Below are 26,617 nucleotides of genomic sequence, written 5' to 3' on the forward strand. Positions count from 1 at the left end.
CATGTTCTCCATCAAAATCAAATTCAAATTTTAATTGTCACACACACAACGGTGTGCAGCAACTGTTCATGACATAAAATAGAATTTACATAAACCAGAATTTACTTGTGTACAGATAGAAAAGGAAAAACATAAATTATAATATAAGGGATAAAGTAGGGGAAATGCAAAAAATAAACCAAACCAAAACAAAGTGTGGTTGAAGCAGTCGCAGGCCCGGATTAACACTGTGTGGTGTCCTAGGGTGACCACACTTGAAGTTCCCCCCTCCTCCCCCCACTTTACACGTAAAAAGTGAAATTTACTATAGCTATATAGACCGTAGATTTACATGAACTTATAGCTAAAGTACAGGCTCACTACATACACTACAGAAAAAATTAAGACCCAACCAAAAAACCTGACACCATACACAGACATAGACCTACAAATAGCATCCTAGCTCTTACTGATGCTAAAACTCACATACCATTGCAACATGTCATGCTAAATATCATTATTTCTATCATGAATGGCCTGTATTGTGACTACATTCAAGTTCAAGTCAACTTGAACATGCAAAACCATTAAAGAGTATGTCTAAAATAATCATTGCACACGTATCAAATAAGGCAAGGCCAAGAAAGACACTGGTGCCATCTTGAATCCCTGTGGGTTTCCTCTGAGTTCACCAGTTTCCTCACAAAAACATGCCAGCAGAATTCATGTCTGCCTCAAGCCTAACCGAATGAATGAATGAATGAATGAATGAATGAATGACTCTCTCTGTTATGCTTCGTTTCCAAGCTGGTTCTTTTGTTTCTGATTCCTGTGGTTTACATTGCTTGTGTCCCTCCATAAGGATATTTGAGGGCGTTCCCTGTATGTACTCGATGTCCCCATGAAAGTGCGACGATTTTGCAGAGGCTTTCTAAACCGGGTCTCGTTTGGAGTGAAGTCGGTGAAACCTGGCAACCCTGAGTAGATCTGAGTGGAAGTGAGCGGAGTCTCAGGTGAGGAGCAGCGGTTCTGTGCTACAGAGCGCGTGCCACACACTGCAGGTAAACCTGTACAGAATACATGTTACCAAAGACTTTTAAAGCTTTATTACTGTTTTTATTAACTTCTTTTTAACGGTTAAAAGCTTTTTTGTTAATAAATTTATACAGAGAAAAATTCAGTTACTCATTATGCCTGAATATCTGTAAGTTATAGCTATATTCATCTTTTGATGCCTGAACAAATGTGTTCTTTTGGTGAATTTAATTGTGCTGTTGTTGTTGTTGTTGTTGTTAACGTCTTATTTCCACCTTGATATCCACACAGCAGTCCTAATGAGCAGCTTTAACAGAACAAACTTCTTCAAAGCACCACCAAATCCGTGTTTAAAGGAGATCTGCTGTTTAAAGGAGATGTACTGTTTAAAGGAGATCTACTGATGGTGGTGATGGCTAGTGGTCTGCTCGTGCTCCATTTAAAGTCAGTGTGCCATCAGTTTTCTACAAATCAGCTGCTTGCTGTCAGTTGATGAGGAGTGGGGCTGGAAAAGAAGCACCTGGCACCCCCCAAAAAACAAGGGTGATATCCTTCTAATCACTTCACGCTTCCAGCACAGCCCCCTGTCCAGGATTCTACACGTTCCTGCACACTCCAGATGTGAGAAGATGTTGGAATTTCGGTCTGGTTCGTAACCAAACAGCAAGAAAAGTTTTTTTTTTTTTTTTTTTCACCTCTCATGGATCTGTTATGGATGTAATGAAGGACACTTTCTGCTGGAGAAGCAACACCACCAGGATCCCAGACTGTTTTAAATGATTCCTAATTCAGATGTGTAGAAGACTTTGTGACATTGTGATTTGTGACTTGACGAGGAGCTAGGATGCCAAAACAGCACTGCAGGTAAGTGTATTAAAAAGCTTTTGGTATTTGATTGTACTTTGATCAAACTGCTTTGAGTGCATGAGTGAACAGAGGTGGAGCATCGAGCATCAATCCAGATGTCAAGTTAATCTCTGTCAGGCCAGCACATGTGCCTTCTGTTGTACCATAAATTTATGAATTGACTTTACTCTGCCAGTTAAGGTCAAAGAAGGTGTAAATGGATTTTTTTTTCTCCCCTGGTCCATGTTAATTTTCCCCTTCTCTCTACAATAGTAGTGTGTTCTCAAATTGCACAGACTGTCAGGAATATCTTTTGGACAAAGACATGGTCGAACCTCTGTGAAGTAGATAGCATGTAAAGTACAGTTGGTTATTGTTATATAGGGCAGGGAAAGTGTTGGAGTATTTTTATTTATTTTTCAAGCCAGGGACAACTTTAACTGTAAATCAAATTCCATTACAGATATAATTTGTGAACATAATCCAACTATTCAAATATTAATCTCAGTGTTTAAATGTGTGAACTGACATTCTCGCTCTTTACTGGAACTAGGCACCTTTTTATTTGTGAACTTCCTCAGACAGAACACATTAAGTCCATCTTGACATTATTTCTACGCCTACTTGTTTTCAAGTTACTGTGGTTGGGATTAAAGCCGTTCCTTTCAAGTATTCAGTCAAATCAGCTAATAACTGGAAGAGCTAAAAATAAAGAAAGAATTATAATAGCTTTAATAATGGTGGGTTTTGATTACAACCAGTGTAACTAACTTAAAAAAAAAAACAAAAAACACAATCCCCTTTTCTATACTTCACATACTCCTGGTGGTCCCTGGACCCCATTTCCAGAACCGGTGTTATTGATGCATCGTATAGTTGATTTACTGTTGTAAAAGAGGCTTGATCATTTCTAGGATGCTAATGTTTAATCCTAAAATGCTGGAACAAGTTACTTCTCAGTTCTATGATGTATTTAAACTGAATGAACACGTATGTGGTGGTAATGTAATGGTTGCAGATGTAGTTTTGATCATGCACACTATTAGACTGATCAGAGATTTGACTATAGTTCGACTGAGAGCATATTGTAGGTCTCGTATTCACCTGCTCTCTGTATGTTTGAACAGTGCACTCACTCTTATGCTAACGGCTGCGGTTTATGACCTCGTCATAGCCTTTTAGCGTCGGGCCTCTTGACCCCAGGAAGCCTTTGACCTCAATTTGGTTCAAATATGCAGGATGTCTGTCTTTCTGCGTGCTGCTAAGTTGTGCCTTTCGTCTTAGACTGAGCATGCTGTGACCTTCTTTGGGTGACTGATGCACCTCCACCAATTAACTGTGATGGGGAAAAAAATAAATGGAAATCCTTAGTACAGATTTATTTTATGAAAATAATCACAAAAATTTGAATAATAGGCCCTTTATCTAAACCTAATACTTTGGCAATATATTCCTAAACGTTCCACTCACAGAACCCAATTATATTTAAATTATTATTAGATGTTAGATTTACAGTAAGTTATTGAGGTATGGATTAAGCCCATTCAATTATCAAATAATCTAATAACTATACGTAATAAATATACAGTCATGTGAAACAATAAGTACACCCAATGGAAATAGTTTTTTTTGTTGTTGTTTTTTTTTTTTTTTTTTTTTTTTTTTTTTTTACATATTTGAACAAGCAAACATTTGATCATCTTTGAAACAGTGCCTATTAGTGAAGTTGATATACTTGAACAAAACCACAAGGAAAATCAGCTTTTTCAGTCGTTTATTCAACAGAAATATCAATAGATGTGATTCTTCTGTGGAAAAAGTAAGTACACCATCGGCTTCAGAAGCTAGTATTGTCCCCTTTAGCAGAAATAACTTCTTGTAGACGTTTTGCATAATTGTCCACCAGTCTCTAACATCGATTTACTGGAATTTTTGACCACTCATCCATGCGATATTCTTTCAGTTGCAAGATGTTTGAGGGTTTTCTGGCATGTTCTGCCCGTTATCAAATCCCCCCACAACATTTCAATGGGATTCAAATCCGAGCTTTGACTAGGCCATTCCATAACCCTCTATTTCTTCTCTTTGAGCCATTCCTTGGTGGATTTGCTAGTGTGCTCAGGATCATTATCCTGTTGAAAAGGCCACTTTATGTTAAACTTCAACTTTTAGGCAGATGGATTTACATTATCTTCAAGCACTCTTTGATGTAATGCAGAAATTAATGAATTCATGCTTCACAGTTGGTATGAGGTACTTCTCCTGAAAAGTTGTCTTTGGTCTGCGCCAAACATGTCTGCTGTTACTGTGGCCAAACAACTCTATCTTTGATTTGTTTGTCCAGAACACATTATTCCAAAAGGCCTGGTCTTTGTCGATATGCTCATTGGCAAACTGTAGTCTTGCAACGTCCTTTTCCTGACACGCCTCACATGCAGGTCAAATGTGTGCAATCTCTTTCTGATTGTAGAAGCATGCACTTTGACACCAACAGTTGCAAGACTTACTAGCAGATCCTGTGATGACATTTTAGGGTTCTTGGAGATATCTTTTTGGATCAGACGGTCTGCTCTTGGGCTGAATTTGCTGGGACGGCCAGTCCTGGACAAATTGGCAGTCGTTTGAAATCTGCACCACTTGTAGATTATTTTTCTTACAGTGGAATGATGTTATTCTTTATTTTCTGAAGGCCTTACAAAACTCTAGATCTTGGCAAGATGACACCACACACCTCAATAACAAAGGGAACACCAGACACTAGATATGAGAGGAGTATAAATAAGACAGGTTCCACCTGCACTCCTTAAGCAGGTTCTAATCACTGGCACCCATTCTTCAGCACCTGATTCTTTTGGAAATTTTATGGATTTGTAATAAGGTGTAATAAATGTAGGGGTGTACTTACTTTTTTACATGTGACTAATCTGTTTTTTGTTCATTTAAATTGTGAAAATTACTACAAAATGTCAATTTTATGTGTCATTTGATAGAGTGTATCAACTTTATTAATAATCACTGTTTCAAAGAGGGTCAAATGTTTGCTTGTCCAAATATGTATAAAAAAAAAATTCTTATTTTTTTCACGACATTTCACATGCAATAACTCCAATTAAGTGGGCTTGTAATTTCCACCACTCTAACGAAATAAAAAATGATAAAAACAAGGCTCCCTGGTTATGCTTCACAGGATGTCCCGAGCGCCCGCTTTAAGAACCGTGGTGTTAGAGAAACAATTTGAGAAATCATGGATTTCCCCCACACACATTTTGAAACTGTGGATAAACAGTGGCTTGTCAGATTGATGTCTGATCACTGGAGTGTGCGAGGGAGATATGGATCGTGGGTGGCTACCGTTCTGGTACAAAGCCAAAATGAATTTCTTGGGAACAGAACTGTTTGAAACCATAAAAAGATAAGCACAAGTTGTGAGCATAAAGACATTTCCACAGAAAATAAGCTTTGATCAAGCTCCCGAGACACATGAACTAACTTTCTCTTAAGTCAGCAGGAGCACAACATTGCTTGGAAGAGGGACAGGGGTTTCCTGCACTGCAAAGAGTTTATGTGGAGCTCTTAATTCTCTTGAGTTAGGCTGGCTTGCTCAGGCAATCAGTACGAAAACTTTTCCACAAGTGCACATAAACATCCCATGATTAAAGCATCACACAGAATCAGGATGCGGTTTCAGAAGGATTCATGTTCAGGAAGAAGTTGATGTTTTATAGACTTTTATAGATGTGTATACACACACCCAGTGCATTGCATACATTGTAGCATATAATTACCACACTAATTGGATTTTATAGTTGCTATGTAAAGTATAGTAAAATGGTATCGTGGAAGGAAACTGTGCAGATGCTCTAAGAATCAGGCTTCTCTTTGAATGTTAATGATCTTTTAGAGTATAAATGGGAATTCCAGATCTTGGCTCCTTCACTCATGGGACATCATTGTCATGGCAGGTCGGACAGAATTATTTGCTGTTATTAATGGTGTGTCTGTGACCCAGGGTCAAAGGGCCATTGTTAATGAGGCTGAAGAGTCTCATCTCTGTCAGATTGTAGTTGCAATGTTGAATACCACACAGTGAGAGGACACAAAAATGGGCCATTCAGAATCACTATTATCTGTTTATTTTGTAATGCATAATTAGAAACCAACAAATTCATGACGGGAAATCATACACTTTAATAATTATTGTGCTTCTGATTAAACACGTTTCATGACAAGCAGGAATCACTGAATTGTGGCCATAATGAACACACTACTATCCATACACTCACCGTCCACTTTAATAGGAACACCTGTACACCTAATCATTTATACAGTTATCCAATCAGCCAATCATGTGGCCGACAGCGCAATGCGTAAAATCACACAGATACAGGTCAAGAGATTCAGTTAATGTTCACATCAAACATCAAAATGGGGGAAAATATGTGATCTCTGTGACTTTGATTGTGGTATGGTTATTGGTGCCAGATGGGCTGGTTTGAGTATTTCAGAAACTGCTGACCTGCTATTTTCACACACAATAGTCTGTAGAGTTCACACACAAGGCGAGTGCGAAAAACAAAAGACATTGAGTCAGCGACAGTTCTGTGGATGGAAACGCCTTGTTGATGAGAGAAAATGGACATTGGTTTGAGCTGCCTGGAAGGATATAGTAAGTCAAATAATCACTCTTTACAACTGTGGTGAGCAGAAAAGCATCTCAGCATGCACAAAACAGTGAACCTTGAGGTGGATGGGCTACAACAGCAGAAGACCATATGAGGCTATCATGGGCACAGGCTCACCCAAACTGGACAGTTGAAGATTAGAAAAAGATCAGATGATCTTCAGCTGTCCAGTTTTGATGAGTGTCCACCCATGATACTCAGTGGTATTGTTAAATATCGAATTATTGCCTTATTTATCGAAATCATATTGTATCCTGTGGAAGCCTGAGGTTTACACACCTACTACTTTATCATGTTTGTAACCAAAACAATGTGTGTTTTACATGCCATGGAATATATGAGAGAAGTTGCTAAAAAAAAAAATTACAATATTGTCAGGTTAATCTGATCATTCTAAGCTGAGCTGTCATGGTAAGCAGAAATTGCTCAATTATAGCCAAAGTGAAATTTACTGTTTTATTTTACAGCACATATATATATATATATATATATATATATAAAATTTACATCTACAGCATTTAGCACACCCCCTTATCCAAAGTGACTTACAGAAATGCTTTGTAAGCTCAATCAAAAATATATCATGCAAGTAGGACAGGATCATTACCATTAAGCTAAAACCATTGTACTAAGGAGTTAGTACAACAAGAAGTAAGAACATCTTATATGTATAGTCCTGATATTCTGTATCTATTCCTCTGGTTATTAAAAACACAGTGAAGAAATGGCCTCATTCTCAATGATTGGAGAATTAAAACAAGGAATGAAAATCCAAAAAAAAAAATCTAAAAAAAAACAAACCCCACAGTATTCAGCTTCTCTGAAGTTATTTCAGGTGTCTTTAGGCCCAAGCTAATATAGAGCTGATAAATGGAAACAATGTACAGAAAAATAGCTTAATAATAAATAAATACATGTACTAAAGGAGGTCTCTTCATTTCCTGGGAGATCATCACTTATACTATGCAAAACTCGGCAATGTAATGATGAGCATTTATAAATACTTTGATTACAGTATTAAGAGGTTTCTGTCCAGCATGCCTGATTATTAATTCTCCATAATCAAGTCCTGAATGGTTATAATAGGCTTACGCTGTTTGTTTGGTCTGTTTCTAGGAAACTGTCTCTGTTCCAGGCGCTCACCCTTGTTATGCTGTTGACGTCCCTGGATTGCCTGTCATCCCAGGAAGTAAGACAACACCGGGTCCTCTTTTCCATCATACGCTTTATTCGTTAGGAGCCCCAGTCATGAAATGGAGCAGTGTGACACTGAACAACAGCTAGACTCCATGCCAGCACATTTTAATCCCTAAACTGCACGATTACTCTAAATTACTTCTAGCTTCATCCCTGATCTCATGTCATTTACAGTAATTGAGTCCAGCATGAACATCTGGTTCTATCACAAATTCTCAGTCAAGCCGTTTTTATGATGATGTTTGAAAGCTAAGCCGATAGGATAGTGCTGAGTGCGGTAATAGTTTCTACTGACTGGCAAGTTTCCCTGTCAGACCTGTAGCGTAATACTTTAGTGTATCACTGCCGTCTTTCATCACTGTTTGTATAGCTGTCAGAGACAGGGTTCTGTTGCGGAGAAAAAAATTCTGTCTTCATTTGCTTGATTGTCAGCAGGAACTTGCAGGAGGGGTTTAAAAGATTAACTCTTCCTAACTGTACAATCCCTTTTCGTGTGATTTAAGTGGCAGGTGTGGGACAGACTGTCTGTAGAGGGTTGAATTGATTGCCCTCCTCTGTTGTCCTCAGCCTCCCAGACACCAGACACATTTGACTCATTCTTAATAAACACTAATGTGCACATTCCACTTTATGAACATGTTACGGTTTTAATGTATAATCAATAATATAAAACAAATATAAACCTGCAGTTGAGTCACTGTATGTATGATTTATTTTATGAATCACAATGTATTTTGCCCAGTCGTTATAAAACAATTATAGATCTAGATATAATGATGTTTCTTGAAGATGGCATCCCATAAATGTGTACCAAGTGAGTCTTCACAGGCCTTGGTCACATTCAAATTTCTTTTCAGCAGATCCAATCCAAAGTCAGGATGTCTCCAGCTACATTGTTGCATGGGGAAAACTCCCATTCTGAAGGTTAAAGGTCGATTTCATTAATCCAGCTTGCCCACCGGCCCCATGGCGGTTTGTTATCAACACTAATTTGAGTCTTTGGCACTTTAATGAGGCCATTCGCAGGTCACTCTACAATAGGAAGTCATTGACTGCAGTTATAAATTTCTGTGCTGACCATGTTAGTGCAGTTTCGTGCCATTTTCCCGCTTTCCCAGAGAATGCTATGTGCTTAAACCACTCATTATCAATGCATTATTCGTCGCTGATTAATATCTACTTTATGTCAGAGAAGTCATTCTTTAAGGGAACATTTTTTATTTGAGGTTAGACTCCACCCAGCATTGGCATGTCATTTAGAAATGATATGATATATGGTTAATGATAGATTTTATGGCTGTGCATGTAAAGTGTTAATGGAAAATGGCGGTGCATATGTGAACATCTGCATGAAAGTCAGAGCCAGCTAAAACACACCTTTTATGAAGGTGCCCAAGTTTTAGATACATTGTTAGTGCTGTTTTTTATGTTAAAATTCACACAGTCCTTAACATTCTTCATATTAGATTTATGTAGCTTGTGTGTGTGTGTGTGTGTGAGAGAGCGAGAATCCAACTGCTGTGTGTGAGGTTGTTTTAATTGACAGACATAGCAGGGTGTGCACTCTTCACTTCCACGCTCTTCTCACGTGAACACGCACAAATATGCACATATGATGGAGTCAGGGTGGCCCCAGGGACCTGATGAAAGCCGCTGTCTCGTCTCGCTCCCTTGTTGCCTGTTTGTCTCGGATCAAAGCCAGAGACGGATATGAGAATGGCACTGTAATGTTATCCAACAAGACGATTAATTTGCCTCTCCAGAGAGATGCTGTAGCAATACTACATAACTAATCAAAAAGGATGACACAATAGCTCACTGACAATGTGGCTTGCTCTGTCTAATGTTCTGTCTAAGGAAATATATAAATGTCAGAGTCAGTGGAGCCATGCCAATGGATAGGAAATGATTCATTTTGCCTGATATCAGATATCATGGGTGTTAATGTACCATACCTTTGTTGTTTTGTAGAGTTCCACTATAGTTTAACTGGTATATTAGCTTACATTTAAAACACTACTGGTTTCAAAGGAAATATTTATTGTTTGGTCTTAATTTTATTTGGAAAACTTTTAGCAGTTTGTTAGCGTTAATTGAGATTCATCAGATCCAAGAGCAATATGGTGTCCCACAAGGTTCTGTTTTAGGCTGCATATTGTTCTTTTTGTATATCCAGCCCCTTGGACGTCAGAAGTTACTGAATTGTGTTGCTGGTTTGTTGTAATGTTTGTGAGTAGTATGTATGCATATTGTGTGCTCACCTAACGTGCTGAGGTTTGGCGTGAACTGCCCTTAGATTTGTAGCACTTGAATTTATAGCTCGACAGTTAGGGTCTCCTCTAACTTCAACTTTACCCTAGTTTATTTAAGCTGCACTTGTGCCTATTAAGTTCCACATTGGCTACAACGTCCTGTGTATGACATTTAAAGACCAAAATGGTATCTCTGGTGTATCTTGCTAGTCTCTTGACGTCATATAGCCCATCTCAAGCACTTTGCTCAACTGAGGTGGGTCTACTGTTAATACTGATGATCAATTGCAACAGTGACCCATAAACTGTGTAATAATGTTCCAGACACTACTCACTGTCTTTTAAATACTGACTAAAAATGCAATTGTTTAACCTGTCCTTTGGACTTTTTATCTTGGTAAATATAGTTTATGATTTGAATTAATTGTCATAGATTTTTGTGGGTTTCACCCCTCTAATTTTAGTCTTGGCCAGTTCCTACCCACCAGCCAGCACTCCTCTATGATATAATAGCTGCCAACCAGGGAGGGTGAAGGCTAGCACATGCTTCCTTCAGGACACGTGAAGCCAACCGGCCGCATCTTTTCAAACTGCTGCTCTTGCTGCATCACAGGGCAGTGTAACATACTCATAGGAAAGTGCAATCTGCCCTCTTCCACATACATGAGTTCACAGACACCCATGATTGGCTAGTGTCGATTGACAGTGGAGAGAGTATGTCCCCTCTCTCACTCAGAAAGCACCGACAATTTTGCAATATCATTAATGTTTTGTTTTGATCTTTTATTTATTTATATAGATTTTAGATGTATACAGATTGTGTACTATATTTGAGCCATTTCAGACCTTTGCTGATTCATCCAACTCTTACACCCAGCACTGGTGTCTCTGTTTGACAGACTCAGGGCAGACGTGTTGGCCATTCATCTCGAGTGCCTCGGCAGCTGTTTTATAAGAATGAGTGGGCTTCGTGGGGAGTTTGGTCCGAGTGCTCTCGTTCCTGTGGAGGAGGAGCGTCCATCCGCCGACGGACCTGCATCTACAGGTACAGCACTGGTGTCACCAAGGTTTTGTCTAAAAAAATTATAGCAGTAAGTAGCAGTTTTTAATTTAATTAAAACATATAAAGAAGTAGGGGGCACAGTGGCTTAGTGGTTAGCATGTTCGCCTCACACCTCCAGGGTTGGCGGTTCGATTCCCGCTGCGACCCTGTTGCGACCATGTTCTCCCCGTGCTGCGGGGGTTTCCTCTGGGTTCTCTGGTTTCCTCCTCCAGTCCAAAGACATGCATGGTAGGCTGATTGGCATGTCCAAAGTGTCTGTAGTGTATGAATGGGTGTGTGATTGCGTATGTGATTGTGCAATCCCCTACGATGGATTGGCCCCCGTCCAGGGTGTACCCCGCCTTGTGCCCCATGCTCTCTGGGATAGGCTCCAGGTTCCCCGCGACCCTGTAGGATAAGTGGTTTAGAAAATGGATGGATGGATTTATATAAAGAAGTAATAGTAGGATATGTTGCATTGTGTGTTTCATATTAAAACAGAATTTTATGGTGTTGTTTTTTTCTTCAGGAATCCAGTTGGAGGCCCATGTTTGGGAGATCCCAGGCAGTATAAGATCTGCAACACTAAGGTACAGAAAATGTTCAGTTATTGAAACTTGAGTAATTGGTGCATTACCTCATTGTGGAATTATCACGTAATTATGGGGAGGGGTGGTTTGAAATTATTCGAAGGAGATTTTAAGTTATTTTAAGTTTTTTCATGTTGTTTATGACCATTATCCTTACCATATTTGTGAAGGAAAGCTGGCAACACTTATTGTACTTATAGTCAAAAGTCAAATTTTGTAGGCAGACAAGGCAACTCACACAACATGACTGATGCGATGAGGCAGACGAGGACTTGCATCACTGTCTGCAACTGGTTCTCACACTACACTGCAATAACGGAGGAGAAAACTATTTCATAAGAAATGCCGCACAAAACTTCCTACTTAAGGCTGTGTTCATTCGCGGTCAGCACTTGTTTTACCTCTTACCTATGGAGTAGACTGTTTTTTCAAAAACTCCCTGAGCTTCTTTTGGGACACTCTCAACTGCTTTTTGGGACAGCGTTTTTTTTGTGTGTATGTGTTTTTTTTTAATAAAAAAAACACTTTACCCAGAGGTTTTCATCAGAAAAAGACATTATGTGTGATCCTAACTTTGTTTCATTACAAGCCACATAAGATACTATGGTTAGATCAGTCAGGGTATATTTGTCTAATGTCAACTAACTAGCTTCTCTGGCTAACGTAACTTAATTCAGTACATGAATATCTATGTAGGTTAGCTAGGTTAGTAATTTCTTTAGATGTAGTATAACATTAGTTATATATTTTGCTATGCTACCTCTGCTATCGCTAGTGCAATATTGCTATCATATCCACAAGAATTACTCCCTAACAAAAAAAAGTTTATACTTCATTTATTCTTTGTTGAGGTTTACCTCATTGATGGTTTGCAACATGCATATTTGAATCGATCGTTGTAACTACCATCCTGAGGTGACGGAACAGAGAAATATCCAATCAGCTGTTTGATTAGCTTGGCGATGAACTTCTGCCCCAGGCCAATCACACAAACATTCGTCGAAACACTGATTGTTGCCAGCTTACCTTTCCGTTTGAGATCAAGTCACACAGAATGAGTGTGTCTAAACTTTTAACCGGTAGTGTATTTATATTCTCTTAAAATGTCAAAGTATGTTATAGACAGGAGACTCCAATCTTGCTCAAGAGCAACATCTGATGGGTTTTCCCAGACTGCCACACAAATAGATAAAACCTTGTGAAGAAAATGTTTAAACAATAGGCCATAGATTTCATTTTACCGGTGCTTTTGAAAGTAGCAATTTAACACAGCTGAGCTAACTTTCACACACAGTTATTTTAGCACAATTTGCAAGATTATCATAGCCATTGATTAAGATAATTCATCTATAATAATTCCAATCCAGAATGCATGGGTGAACCTATGCATTATGCTATTGCTCTGTTGTGGATGATTGAAACGAGTGTAGAAGGAACAATTAAGGGGAGATATACTGTAGATTTTGTATGGATTATGGTATCACCCAAATTTACAAATGTGTATAGAATTAGGCTCGGAGATTAATAAAGTTTTAAAGTTGTCCTCTGTGTTCTCACAAACCAGCGACTGTGTGTGTCCTTTATTAAGAAGGCTGTCTGCAGGGTGGCTCTGTACGAAGGATGTAGAGACTGTTGATAAAGCAGGGCTGAAGTAGTTCCTGAGCAAGTACAGACAGGCTTGTGTGCATGTGCGTGTATTTGTTGCCCATAGCGTTCATACACCTCTGGTTCTTCCCAATCAGGGGTGTCCTCCTGGATCTCTAGACTTCAGAGAACTGCAATGCAAAGCATTTGATGACAAGCCTCTGGTTGCTGGGAGTTACCAGTGGACTACTTTTCATGGAGGTCAGTGAGGAATGTGTGAAAATGTGTGTGATGTGTACATTTTCCCCTCGAGCTGGATTTAAGGTGACCTCATCAATGTACTTTGGTGTATCCTCATGTCCCAGGCTCTGACCCCTGTGAGCTCAGCTGTTTGGCTCTGGGACACAATTTCTACTACAACTTTGGGCGAGTCCTGGATGGCACACCCTGCACAACCGAGCCTGGGGCCGTATGTGTGAACGGGAAATGCCTGGTGAGGGATAACCTGCATCTTAATACATCTCTCATGTTTCCTTCTTCTCTTTTTTTTATCCTTCTTCATCCTTTACTCTCTTTGATAATGCAGAATCATTTGCAACGTTTTACGAGTGTGTTAGTGACAGACCCGGTCCAGAGATTAGCCAGAGGTATAGCAGCTATGCCATGTGGAAAGACACTTAATCTCTGTAACATTTTCATACTCATTAGATAAATCGAGCTGAACACATGAAGGGAAATGATTTTAATTCAGTTCCAGTTTTAGTGTTACAGCTTTAGTAAAAGTGGTTCAGTTTTCCTCCACTAACCCGTCCCCCACCTCTGAACTGGCCCATGTGGAGAACTCTTTCTCTCTCACCACATTTTCTCATTTAAAGCAAGTTTCAGGGGCCAGATTCACAAAACATTCTTAAGAATAAAATTCTTCTTAACTGCTATTTTCTTCTTATTTTCTAGCTTAAGAAAAAAGCTACACATATTTTGTATTCCCAAAAATTCTTCTTAAGAATGTTCTTTCTTTTAAAAAAATAAAAAGACAAAACTTAAGAAAAATTCAAATTCTTGAAAAGAATGTTCTTGGAAATCATCGTAAATAACTTCTTAAAGGTAGGATAACTGCCAACTTATCGTAGATCCCCAAAGGGTAAGATTTTTAATGAATTTATTGGGTTGTTTCAAATATTAAACATTGCAAAATTCTAAAACATGTAACATATAATAAATGATGAACTACTACTATACTGTAGCCCTTACCTACTGTTTTTGTTTCTGTTCTTCCACTCCATGTCAAATTAGCTGAATTGTTTCTACTTTCCAGCAAGTACATTCTCCTATGGCGGTTAATGTCGTAAAACGAACGCATTTTACATTCGAATAAATGATCGGGAGGTGATTGCTACTTTAAAACAAAAAAGGATAATAAGTTGATACATTTAAAATTTGGCAGTATTGAATTTGTTGTAGCTAATTACTAATACTAAGCTAATACTATTGTCAATTTAGTCTTAAAAAAAAATTAAGATGTTCTTCAGAAAATATTTGAGAACTTCTTAAGAATTTTTCAAGAAATTGCACTTGGGATCATTTTTAAGAACTTTCTTAACTTCTTTCTTAAGAAGATTTTCATGAATCTGGCCCCAGGTGTTTAACATACATAATAAGGACATAAGCCTAAAGAGTTCAGTTTGCAGTCACATGTCTGTGATGCTCCTGTGTTGCGGTCGATATGTTTATCATGATATCTTTAAATGCAGTTTTCCCCATTTTCACTTTTTGGGTAACCATTTTAAAATGCTACAACTTTACTTCTTTTGAGATACATTGAGCTTGAGATACAGTATTTCAGTTCAGGAAATGCTGTAGTTCTCAGATTTATATAAAGCAGAAAATTCCAAATTTTGTGATATGAAGGGTTTTCCCAGGCCACCACACATTTATGGAAACAGATACACAAAAGCCAGTTCTATGCTTGGGGATCCACCTAATGAAAGGTAGGTGTGCAGGTGAAAGTGTAAGTAAGAGATCTTACACTTTCACCAATCTTGTTAAAATGACCTGGGACAAATTTCCCAAACGCATTGTACTCTTAAGATGATCTAAATTGGTAGAGTGTGTACTCGTTTTACATTTAAAAATAATTAGAGAAATTGAGCCGAGCGCATTAATGAAAATCAAATAGTAGTATGTAACATTTAGGCATCATTTTTTTTGTGTCATTTACAGGTGCATCTAAAAAAAATTTGAATATTGTGGAAAAGTTTGTTTTTTCCCATAATTTAATTCAAAAAGTGGAATGTAATCCGGGGAATGTGAGCTGTAAGGCGTAATCATCAAGATTAAAACAAAAAAGGCTTGAAATATTCCATTTTATGTGGAATGAATCTAGAATATATGAAGGTTCCATTTTTCTATTTAAATTACGGTCGAAAATAGCAAACTTTTCCACGATATTCAAATTTTTTGATATGCACCTGTATACTTTCCCAACCCCTAAACTAGAAAACTTGTGGAGAAGCCGATCACTCTTAATGCTCTGTTTTGTGCATTTTTGATCATCTTATCCTTTTGTCAAGAGTATCTGATCATAATATCAATGTTTTTTAGATGATATTTTAATGTTAATTAGGATAAGCGAGCTGATCACCTGAAGAAAAAATTATATACTTCCAATTTTATTTTATTATTTTTTTTTCCATTTATACTTCTCTGCTAATAACCATTTAATGTCCCATGTGGAGAACATTTCTTCTCACCAGAAACCCATCACTCTTACATATTTTCGCACTTACACAGCAATTCATGTATTTAAAGCTTTAAATTCCTTTTGTGCGAATGAAGCCAAGGTTTTCAGTCACAGCATGGCTTTTCCAGCGGACCGTGTATTCAGTTTTTGCTTGTTTAAAAAAATGCACCTGTTCTAAATCCTTGACATGGCATATTTTACATACATGTGAAGGTGAATTTATGGGCTGTGAGATCAGAAGTGTGCGAGTGTTTAGAGGCTCTCAGGCAGTTGGAGGACTAAAGGAGAAGCAGGTGGTCTAATGGCAGAATGCAGGAAAGATTGAGTCCAGAATAGAGTGTGAAAAAAAGCTCAGCGCACCTTGAAATATACTTAAGGTACACACAGTATGTTTCTAATCACTGGCCCCAGAAAACAGTGTGAAGGTTTATTTAAATCCACTGATTGATGGCATGGTGGTTGAAATGTGTGTGTGGTTTAAGAATGAGATGAGAAAAAGGAATGAAAGAGCAGCTTTCTGTCTATTCTGTTCTCTCTCACTTTATACACAAGTGCGTGACAAGGTTAGTGTGAAACAGAAAGCGAGGTTTAATTATAGGCCACTGGAGTTGCTAGGGAGAGACTGTTGTGAATACCTCCCTATGGATTTGATAATCCCCCTCTTCTAATTTTCCAGAGCCCCTCCTCCTCACTCGCCCTCACTTAAACCTGTGTGAACCTTTCTGATGGTGTTTTTCCCAGCCTCGTTTGATTCAGATAGGGACTGAGGTCATGCTGCAGACCATCTGTTATGGCATGACCATGAAAAAAAAACCCTAAAAAAACCACTTTGCTGCAGTGGATTTTCACTTTTGTTCTCTTCTTACTAATGTTTGTTATTGCTTTAAGTCGTTTCATCATCTTAACCTTTAGTAAAATGAATAACATGTATAGAAAGATATTTATGGAGATGCCATAAGGTCTTGATATGCTGCACATTTTCTCATTTAGTGCAGGATTCTGCCGTTTAGTATTTTAAATTCATCTCGCATCGTATTGTGACTTCTCTAGCAGAACCCACACTTTAATGGTTACTTTATAAAAGTGCACTTATATTTCTAAACAGCATATTGTGCTTGCATGTGAAGGTGGATTTAATAGCTATGAGGTGAGAAGTCCATTTTAACACCTTATGTCTCACTTTATTTCAACAAAATCACCTGAACGTAATTTGTAACGTAAATATGGTTTGTAAAAAAATAATAATAATAAAAAGAGGAAATGAGGCAAGGACATGCAATAAAATTATTTTTAGCATTGCTCCACTTTTAGTGCAAAAAAAAGTTAAGTATATTTTGTCTCTTCGCAACCTGACTTTCGGCTCTTCTTTTGTAAAGAACTGTTTACCTGTAAGCTTTTTATGCTGGTCATGGAGCCATTACTGGGAACACTGGGGGAATGCTGGGCATGAGGCAGAACAACACCCACCTCATGGGGCAATTTAGTAATCCATCTACAAGCATGCTTTAGGCAATAACGTGGAGAACCTGAAGCAAACCCATGCAGACACGAAGAGAAAACATGCACAGAAATTCCATACAGGCAGTAACCTAAAACTGGTGACCCTGGAGCTGTGAGGTGGAAATGCTACTGTACCTGCTGCACCACTGTGCCACCCTAAAGACATGTTAGAGATGTCAACGTTAACACATACAGATATTATACCCGGTGTCCCAAAAGTCTCCATACATTGGGAAAATGAACACTTTTTTGCATCATGTTTTCCAAAATTAGTTTATATTATATAGATTATTTTTTTCAGATAGACTTTAAGAATGATTTTACGAAAGAAGAACGTATTGAAATCATTCTCGTGGCTGGATCGGGACGCTGTCGCGAGGTTGTGATGGACTTTAACAGGAAACATGGGAAGCACATCACACACACGACACTGTTGGCAAACATATTAACAAATTCAAAAAGTGTTGCGGACCGACCGAGAAGTGGACGTCCACGAACATCCACTGACGAAGGCACAACCAACGTGGTTCTGGTATACATAGTCCCCTGAGTATGGAGATGTTTGGGACGCTCTGTAGAAAAAAATCTGTATTTGTAAAACAACCTCTCATGGACAAAGTCACGTGCTTTGTTCTTTTTTAAAACTGGAAAATCAACAGAATTTTTATACAAATATGAATACACCGGTGCTATTTAAAATGCTCTATTAGTATAATCCTGTGGGGATTTTGGATGGGTGTGTTGTGTTCTGCTTCTAAAATGGTGTGTCCTGATAAGGTGGGCTGGGCAGCTGCTGGGTTTCTAATCATAGTGCTTTGTTTGTATGTGTGTGTAGAAACCAGGGTGTGACCTGATCTTTGGCTCCCAGCAGCAGGAAGATGCCTGCATGGTGTGTGGAGGCCAGAACACCACCTGCCTTCATCATCGTAGTGTGTACCGGAGTAACGGCCAGGAGATCGGTCAGTACTGTCTCAAATATCTGTGACATTCATATAAACCTTCAGTTAAGTGTGTATGTACAGTATGTGGTTATGGTACTAGGAAAATATGTATCTGGTGGTAGATAAGACACATTTATTGCTTTATAGTGGCTGTTTTTCAAAAAGGACCCAACTCTAAAACCAGCTGTTGTTCAGTATCTCTTTACACAGAGCATGATAGAGAGCACTTTAAACATTCGCTTTAAAAGTTTGGGCAGTTTTCCAGGGAAATCTTATCCTAAGTGGTTCCTGTAGGACAGTGACTGAGTGTTTATGGGACACACATACTGTATACACACTCGCTGATCGCACAGGACACTGACACCTTGACCCTCTGAAATAGTTTCTTCTTCATGCTGGCAAAGTAGAAAATGAAGATTGCAGCACTTACAGAAGGGGGAAAGCGCAGATAATGCCAGCTTTGTCCTCGACTTCCCTTTTTCTGCATCTGGATTTCTGAGAGTAGGATAACAGCTCAGAAACCGCCACTGTGGTGCTTTTGATGGTGAGGTCAGAAGCCAGTGGAGAAGAGAAAGTCGTAACTCTCTCGCTCCATTCCACATGCAGAAACCGCAAAACAAGTGTACAGCACAGCTACAGGAAGACAGGGTTGTAAAAACACACACACACACGCACACACTAGATATGATGTATTGAGTGTGTGTTTTAATGCTAAATGTGGTCTCAGCATGGTGCTCATATTCCAGCAGTGTTATAACTTTTCCCCCCTCTCATCTCTCATCAGGGCCATTTGGATACAATGAGGTCACCATGATCCCAGCTGGAGCCACCCACATCAGAGTGACTGATAACACCAAAAACTATTTAGGTTTGAGCAAGGCCATCTTTCCTGTTCGCTTTAAGATAAATGTGTATTTTCATTCAAATGTAGCTTACATAATTATAACTTTTATTATGTTTACAGAATAACTTAAACAGAGCAAGAGCATTAAGGACTAAGTATTAATTAAGGCAGTTCCTTTATACCTGATTGTTTTTGAAAGTCTCAGAGACGTATTTAAATATTTCAAGTATTAAATTAGTTTGCTAGTTTACCTTAAGTTCGTTTTGCTCACTAGTTTGCTTTCACTCATGATGTTTGTTTTTTGCTCGCTAGTTAGCTTTCGCCTGCTAGATTTGCTTGCTAGTTTACTTTTACTTAGTTTGTTCTTGTTTGCAAAGTTTGCTTTTGCCCAAGAGTTTAGTTTTCTCTTGCTAGTTTACTTTTATCTCAGTCGTTTGTTTCACTCACTAGTTTGCTTTTACTTACCATGTTTACTTTTGCTTCCAAATTTTAGCGTTCTCTCACGCGTTCACTCATGTGTCTGTTTAGTGCACCTGGCGTATATTTCGTTTTACTCATTTGTGGTTTAAATGATTTATTTGATTACATTTTGGAAAATAGAACCAAATACACTCATTACAGAATATCACAGGTTGATACAAAAAAAAAGAGAATTGGCGGGAATGGTCTAAACCAGTGGTTTTCAAAGTGGGGGCCGCCGCCAGGAGGCGCCCAGGAGGCCTCAACAATTTCGTGTGAAAAATAAATAAATACATGATACAGGAGGAACTGACTGACATGACAAATTCATGTGATTTAAAAATGAAATTTGAGTCTGTTTCCCTTCCTAACTACTGGCTGCATGTAAGAAAAGACTATCCTGCCCTGGCTGAGAGGGCTCTGAAATGCCTTCTCCCTTTTGCAACATCTTACTTGTGTGAGTCTGGCTTTTCCACTTTAAAAATACTTGAGACAAAGCACAGAGCACGTCTACATGTGGACAATGACATGCGTATGGCACTGACAGACATAAAGCCCAGGCTTGACAAACTGTGTCGGAGCCACCAAACCCATCCCTCCCACTAGTATGTTTTCTCTTTCTCACTCTCAGACAACCCCCCCCACACACACACACGCACACACACACGATCAATTCCTAATGTAATGTAAAGATGTAAGATGTAATTATTAATAAAAAAGGGGGATATATTCAGAAGTCTGTATTTTTAATGTGTTTTAAAGACATCTTGCAAAAGGGGGGCCTCGGTCAAATGTTAATGCCATTTGGGGGGCCTTGCCCTGGAAACGTTTGGGAACCCCTGGTCTAAACTTCTGCAGGAGTGGGTGGGAGTGGGCTTAAAAAACAATCCCATGCACACCTCTACCCATAAGACCAATATTAACTCAGAAACAGAGCACAGATTTGTGCTCACTGGGCCACAGACAACACATTTATTGTCAGTATTAGAATATTCAGTCCAGATATCATTCATTAAAATCCACAGTTGATTGCAAAAGAGAAATAAGTCAAAATGTAAGACAATGTATTTCTCTGTTTGTGTGTAAAAATGGTCTATATTGAATGAACCAGCCCTTCAGAATGGACATTCCCAGTTTGTGATAAATGGGAACTGGAAGATCAGTGTTCCAGGGGAGTATAACGTGGCCGGGACCAAACTGCTGTACCGACGCTCTGCTGATACATGGGAAAGTTTTGAGGTGCCCGGGCCGACACAGGAGGACTTGCATATTATGGTGAGTGATTCCATCTATTGATATTATTAACAAAATAGACTACTACATGATGGTCATTTTAAGTGGACACTTTGCACAGAAATGGAAGACAGTGAAATTCGACTGTAATGTTATCCCTCTTCAATCCAGCAGTCCAAATATGAACAGGGCCTGTTGACTGATTCCTGTTTTGTGCTTGCAGGTTCTATCCACTGATGAGAATTCTGGGATAGAGTATGAATACTGGCTGCCCCCTGAGCTCTACGCCCTGCATCATGGAAGGAAGAGTCCATACCGGCATCAGCACACATCAAACTTCCTGCCCTGGGAACTGCCAACTACTACCGCCACCACTACCACCACCACAACGAGACCTCCTGCCACCACGCAGCCTTCATGGGGTGAAAACCAGTTACTATTTTTAAACAGCCGAATATATATCATTTACAAAGCGCAGACTCTGCACAAAGATAATCATAAAAATCAAGTCAAGATTAATGACAGACCTGGAAATGGACAGGTTTGCATGTTATGTAGGCTCAAACAGGAAGCTGATGAATTTGAGACAATTTATTTTAGCTTCTGAATCTTTAGTATGCTGTAGCTGATTTGCTTAGTTGCAGGGGTATGGTCACATGGGGGGCACATGCTGGTAATTTCCCCCACTGAATTAAGTCAAGCCACCTCAATCTGACCTCAGTTCTCATTTCTGAGCCTGTGCCCAGTGTAGCCTCAGATTCCTGTTTTAGACAGATAGGAGTGGAATTTGATGTGGTCTTCTGCTGTTGGAGCCCATCTGCCTCAAGGGTCGGCATGTTGTGCATTCTGAGATGCTTTTCTGCTCACCACGGTTATAAAGTGTGTTTATTTGAGTCAACTTGAACCAATATGGCCATTCTCATCTGACCTCTCTCAGGTGCTTCCACCTGACACTATTTTTAGTTTTGGGCACCATTTTGTGCAAACTCCGGAAATCACCAGTTTCTGAAATCCTCAAACCAGACTGTCTGGCACCAACAACCATGCTACAGTCAAAGTCGGTCACATTTATTCTCCATTCTGATGTTTGATTAACATTAACTGAGGGTCTTGACCTGTATTTGTATGATTTTATGTATTGTGCTGCTGCCACGTGATTGGCTGATTAGATAATTACATGAATGAGCAGTAAATGCACGCGTGTCCTATGCAAAATTTAGTGATAACAGTCGTTGATGTACTTTGATTAATTAGTGTGACTGGTGACTAGATGCTGCTTTACATGCAGTTATTTTTGCGCTTATGTTCACATGTGAATTAAGTTAACATGAGACCAACAACTGCATTTTCTCTCGCGTTAGATGATTGATGTGCTTTGTACATGTAATGATCCTTATAAATAAAAGGTACATTCCTTTCTAAAGGGGCACGGAAATGGATTTCAGTGTCTTCCTAACACATATATCTGTACATACATGCCTGACGGCACAGTGGAATGCGTGCAAGCCGCTCCCTTCTCACTAAGCATCAGATGCATTATGTGATGTAATGTGAAGCTGAGGTTGTCTGGAGTTTGTGTCTCAGGAAGATTTATGAGTCATTTATTAATCTCATTTGCATTAGACAATACAAGAGGAAATCTAAACGCCTATATGTGGTGTATACATACACAGTTTTGCGAAAAAGAACCAGAAATTCGTCTGCCATCTTGGTTATCTTGATTGTTGGAAAATGTTTGCAGATTTATGACTTAGTGATTGGTCTATGTCAGGTCCTGTAGGCAGACGAAGACCTCCCGTGAGACCTCCCTTTCAGCAGCAGCCACTGCCTCGTCTGGAACGAGATGAGAAGAGTAACTACCTGCCCCGGATGCACAGCACAGGTCAGCACACGTTAATCATCACTCCTGAACTCTGTGTCTACTTCAGTTCATTCTGACTCATCACATTGTCACAGATTCAGTCTGAATTTGAAACCCAGTTCTGATTTTATTACAGGTTACTGCGGTAAATGCAGGAGGGTGAAAGGGCGTGGGGAACGGCAGAGGCAGTACTGCCAGAAGGATTATGGTGAGCTAAAGACAGTATTGGAAGCACACCGAGAAGCATTATGTTTTTACATTGCAACATATAAAATTAGTGTTATTTTATGTATTATTATTTATTATTATATAGTTATAACATTATAAATATTTCCAAATATTTCTGTAATTGCTGTGAAGCTGCTTTGGGACAACGTCCATTGTTAAAATCGTTGTATAAATTAAATTGAATTGAAAAAACATAAAGTATGATATGAGTGTGATGTAGTTTTATTGTGATTTTTTTGCAACATTTGATGTTATAGTTGTAAAGCAGGCCATTTTTCTTTATGATAATTTTTTCACTTTAGAACCATATCTCCTTAAACTTAACTGAACATCATCTTAATTCTGAACCAAGAGAGTGGAACAATGTCATATTAATGTGCATTAATGCAAACATAAATAATAATAATCTCCTGTGAAATGAACAGCCTTTGGACAGCCTATGTTTTATCGTTTGCCCATATATCTTTAATAAAATCTTTTTTTGCTTCATCAGTCTTCAGAGCCAAGATCTTGGGGAAGGTCTATGTTGGCGAGGAGACGCGATACGACGTGCAAATTATCCACACGTACCGCAACCGCTTCCGTCTGGAACGGCGTGAATACTTATGGGCCCCCAACAGGTGTGATTGCCCTGCGCTGGAGGAGGGCTATCAGTACGTGCTAATGGTCAGGCGTCACGTAAACCATGAACAGACACTTGATCGCATTCTGCTGGAGGAGGACAGCTACACTCAGCTTTACCGCCCACGTGAGGACAGCCTACTGCGCCCCCTGGAGGATCTTTGCAGTAACAGGGGACCGAGAACTCACCAGAGAGGGTAGAGGGTGTGGACTTGGGCCCTGTTTGGCTGAATTCATTGTGCACTCGTTATATTTAATCCTGCTTAAAAAAAACAACACCACAAATGATGAGAAAAAACTACCTGTCGCTGGCTTTAAAAAGTATCTGTGGATATTACAGGAACCCTTGGGAAGAAAAGGAGCCCATAAGTTCCAGAGTTAAGTCACACCAAAGCTAGTCACTAAATGAAGCACTTTAGGTGAATGTTATAACCTACCTTTAAAAATGCATATACCAAAGAAGAACATTTTTTTGTTGTATTATTATCAGAGTTAATGTTGCCTTACATATATTTACCGATCAACCGTAATATTTACTTCTCCTGTCAGTGTTTTTAATAAAATTGATTACCTCATTACAATGGCACCTGTCAAGGGGTGGGATATATTAGGCATTGATTGTTGATGCATTGAAAGCATGAAAAATGGGCAAGTGTAAGGATTTGAGCGACTTTGACAAGGGCCGAATTGTGATGACTAAACGACTGGGTCAGAGCATCTCCCAAAATCTCCAGGTCTTGTGGGATGTTCCCGGTATGCATTTGGTTAGTACCTACCAAAAGTGGTCCAAGGCTCATTGATGCGTGTGGGGAGCGAAGACTAGCCCGTCTGGTCCGATCTCACAGAAGAGCTACTGTAGGACAAATTGCTGAAAATGTTCATGCTGGCTCTGATATACAAGTGTCATAACACACAGTTCATCACAGCTTGCTGTACCTGCAGACTGGTCGGAGTACCCATGCTGACCCCTGTCCACCACCTGCTCCTACAATGGGCACGTGAGCATCAAAACAGAACTACGGCACAATGGAAGAATGTGGCCTGGTCTAATGAGTCTTGTTTTCTTTTACATCATGTGGCGGCTGGGTACATATGCGTCGCTTACCTGGGGAAGAGATGGCACCAGGATGGGAAGAAGGCAAGCTGGAGGAGGAAGTGTGATGCTCTGGGCAATGTTCTGCTGGGAAACCTTGAGTCCTGGCATTCATGTTGCTGTTATTTTAACACACATACCACCTACTTAAACGTTGTTGTAGTCCATGTACACCCCTTCATGCCAATGGTATTCCCTAATGGCAGTGGCCTCATTCAGCAGGATAATGCACCATGTCACACTGCAAAACTTGTTAAGATGGTTTGAGGACACAGAGCTCAAGGTATTGACTTGGCCTCCAAATTCCCCAGATCTCAATCCGATTGGAGGCCTCACCTCAGTGCTTACAGGATTTAAAGGATCTGCTGCTAACATCTTGGTGCGAGATACCACAGCACACCTTCAGAGGTCTTGTGGAGTCCAGGACGGGTCCGAGCTGTTTAGGCGGCATAAGGGGGAGCTACACAATATTAGTTGGTTAGATGGTTTTAATGTTATGGCTGATCGGTATATAAGCATAAAATGTATCTAATTTCTCTCTGCTGTTTGTTTTTTCCTACAATTATTGTTTGTTTTTTTATTATATTTATGATAAGATTATATGTAGAAATCCTACCTACATTTATGTATGTGTTTTGCTTTTGATATATATTTTTTACTATCAGTGTGTTTATTGACAGTGATGCAAAAACTTTATTGAATACCTCAAGCAGAAGTCTGACTTGATTGTTATCAAAGTGCTTCAGTGCGATGATCCGTTGAAGAGAGCGAAACATTTCAGGAGGATCTCCGTAACGATCAGTAGACAAAGATAATGATGCTGACCTGGACCCAATCTCTTCCACTGTATAATCAAACTCACTGATGTATTTGATAATAGTTTTCTAAGACCATCATTTATATTATTTATCTAGAATGCAGTCCACAATGCATGTTCCACACACTCCACTAATTAAACCGACACTGTGTTTAATTATTATCAGTAAAACTAATGCCCGAATGTATAGCCGTGTCATTGAAACATGGGGGATGCAACAGCATTCAATAAAAACTTGCCATGAGACAGTGGGATGCTGAAGAAACAGCGTTTGTGTAACACTTAACACATAACACTTTGCTCTGTGACGACAGGATATAGAAAGTAGAAGTGTGTATTTCTCTAGAGTTTGCCTAAACACCAAATACAAACTGCACCGAGTGAAGGCCAAACTTGGTGCATCTGCTCCGGATCAACATTACAGAGAAGACTCTGTGTATTTTTGCACACTGGCCCAACATGCTAAAGCGGATTTAGAACTTGCCCAGATCTACAAAGAATATTACTGCACCTGACCCAAATCTGGGGCATGTCCAGTTGTTATTTTGAATATCTGGCACAAGTGTCGCACACACCCGGGTCCAAATGAACATATATACTAACCCCACTGATAAATACTATATATAAAACTGTATAATTTTATCTGAATGTTCATAAAGTAAAAACTATCAGGGGCATGGCGGTTTAGTGGTTAGCACATTTGCCTCACACATCTGGGGTTGGGGATTTGATTCCCACCTCCGCCCTGTGTTTGCGGAGTTCGTATGTTCTCACCATGCTTCAGGCTATAGGCTGATTGGCATGCCTAAATTGTTGGCACCCCATACAGTGCGTCCCCTGCCCTGTGCACCGAGACCCCAGGGATAGGATCCCACGACCCTGTGTAGGATAAGCTGTACAGAAAATGGATGGGTGGATGGAATGCAGAATTATGCTTTCAATACAGTTCTTAAAAAAAAACCAAAAAAAAAAACAATCCCCTGCTGATTGTTTTTCACTGAAGAGATAAAGCGCTGTAAGAGAAGTGCAATAGGGGTCTTGTTTTTTTGTTTTTATTGTGTGGCATGTTGCCT

The 26,617-nt window shown here is 39.3% G+C and overlaps 1 protein-coding gene across 1 annotated transcript; it reads left to right on the plus strand.

The window, feature by feature from the left end:
• The first annotated feature begins 880 nt into the window (after nucleotides 1-880).
• adamtsl5 (ADAMTS like 5) lies at nucleotides 881-26,449 on the plus strand. The gene is made up of 14 exons (XM_053617068.1): nucleotides 881-1,183; nucleotides 1,306-1,878; nucleotides 7,659-7,731; nucleotides 10,891-11,036; nucleotides 11,563-11,623; nucleotides 13,366-13,468; nucleotides 13,573-13,700; nucleotides 18,283-18,406; nucleotides 19,173-19,256; nucleotides 20,803-20,966; nucleotides 21,148-21,346; nucleotides 22,696-22,806; nucleotides 22,922-22,993; nucleotides 23,507-26,449. The coding sequence occupies exons 2-14, from the start codon at nucleotides 1,859-1,861 to the stop codon at nucleotides 23,833-23,835; spliced, it is 1,614 nt and encodes a 537-aa protein (XP_053473043.1). The 5' UTR covers nucleotides 881-1,183; nucleotides 1,306-1,858; the 3' UTR covers nucleotides 23,836-26,449.
• The last annotated feature ends 168 nt before the right edge of the window (nucleotides 26,450-26,617 follow it).

The sequence above is a fragment of the Ictalurus furcatus genome, chromosome 27, assembly GCF_023375685.1.
Source record: "Ictalurus furcatus strain D&B chromosome 27, Billie_1.0, whole genome shotgun sequence".
Lineage (NCBI taxonomy): Eukaryota > Metazoa > Chordata > Actinopteri > Siluriformes > Ictaluridae > Ictalurus > Ictalurus furcatus.

Excerpts from the sequence above, each read along its gene's own strand:
- adamtsl5 (XM_053617068.1), top strand. The coding sequence starts at position 1,859 with ATGCCAAAACAGCACTGCAG. Across the intron at positions 11,624-13,365 it reads ATAAGATCTGCAACACTAAG|GGGTGTCCTCCTGGATCTCT; the intron begins GTACAGAAAATG and ends CTTCCCAATCAG. Across the intron at positions 18,407-19,172 it reads GAGTAACGGCCAGGAGATCG|GGCCATTTGGATACAATGAG; the intron begins GTCAGTACTGTC and ends ATCTCTCATCAG.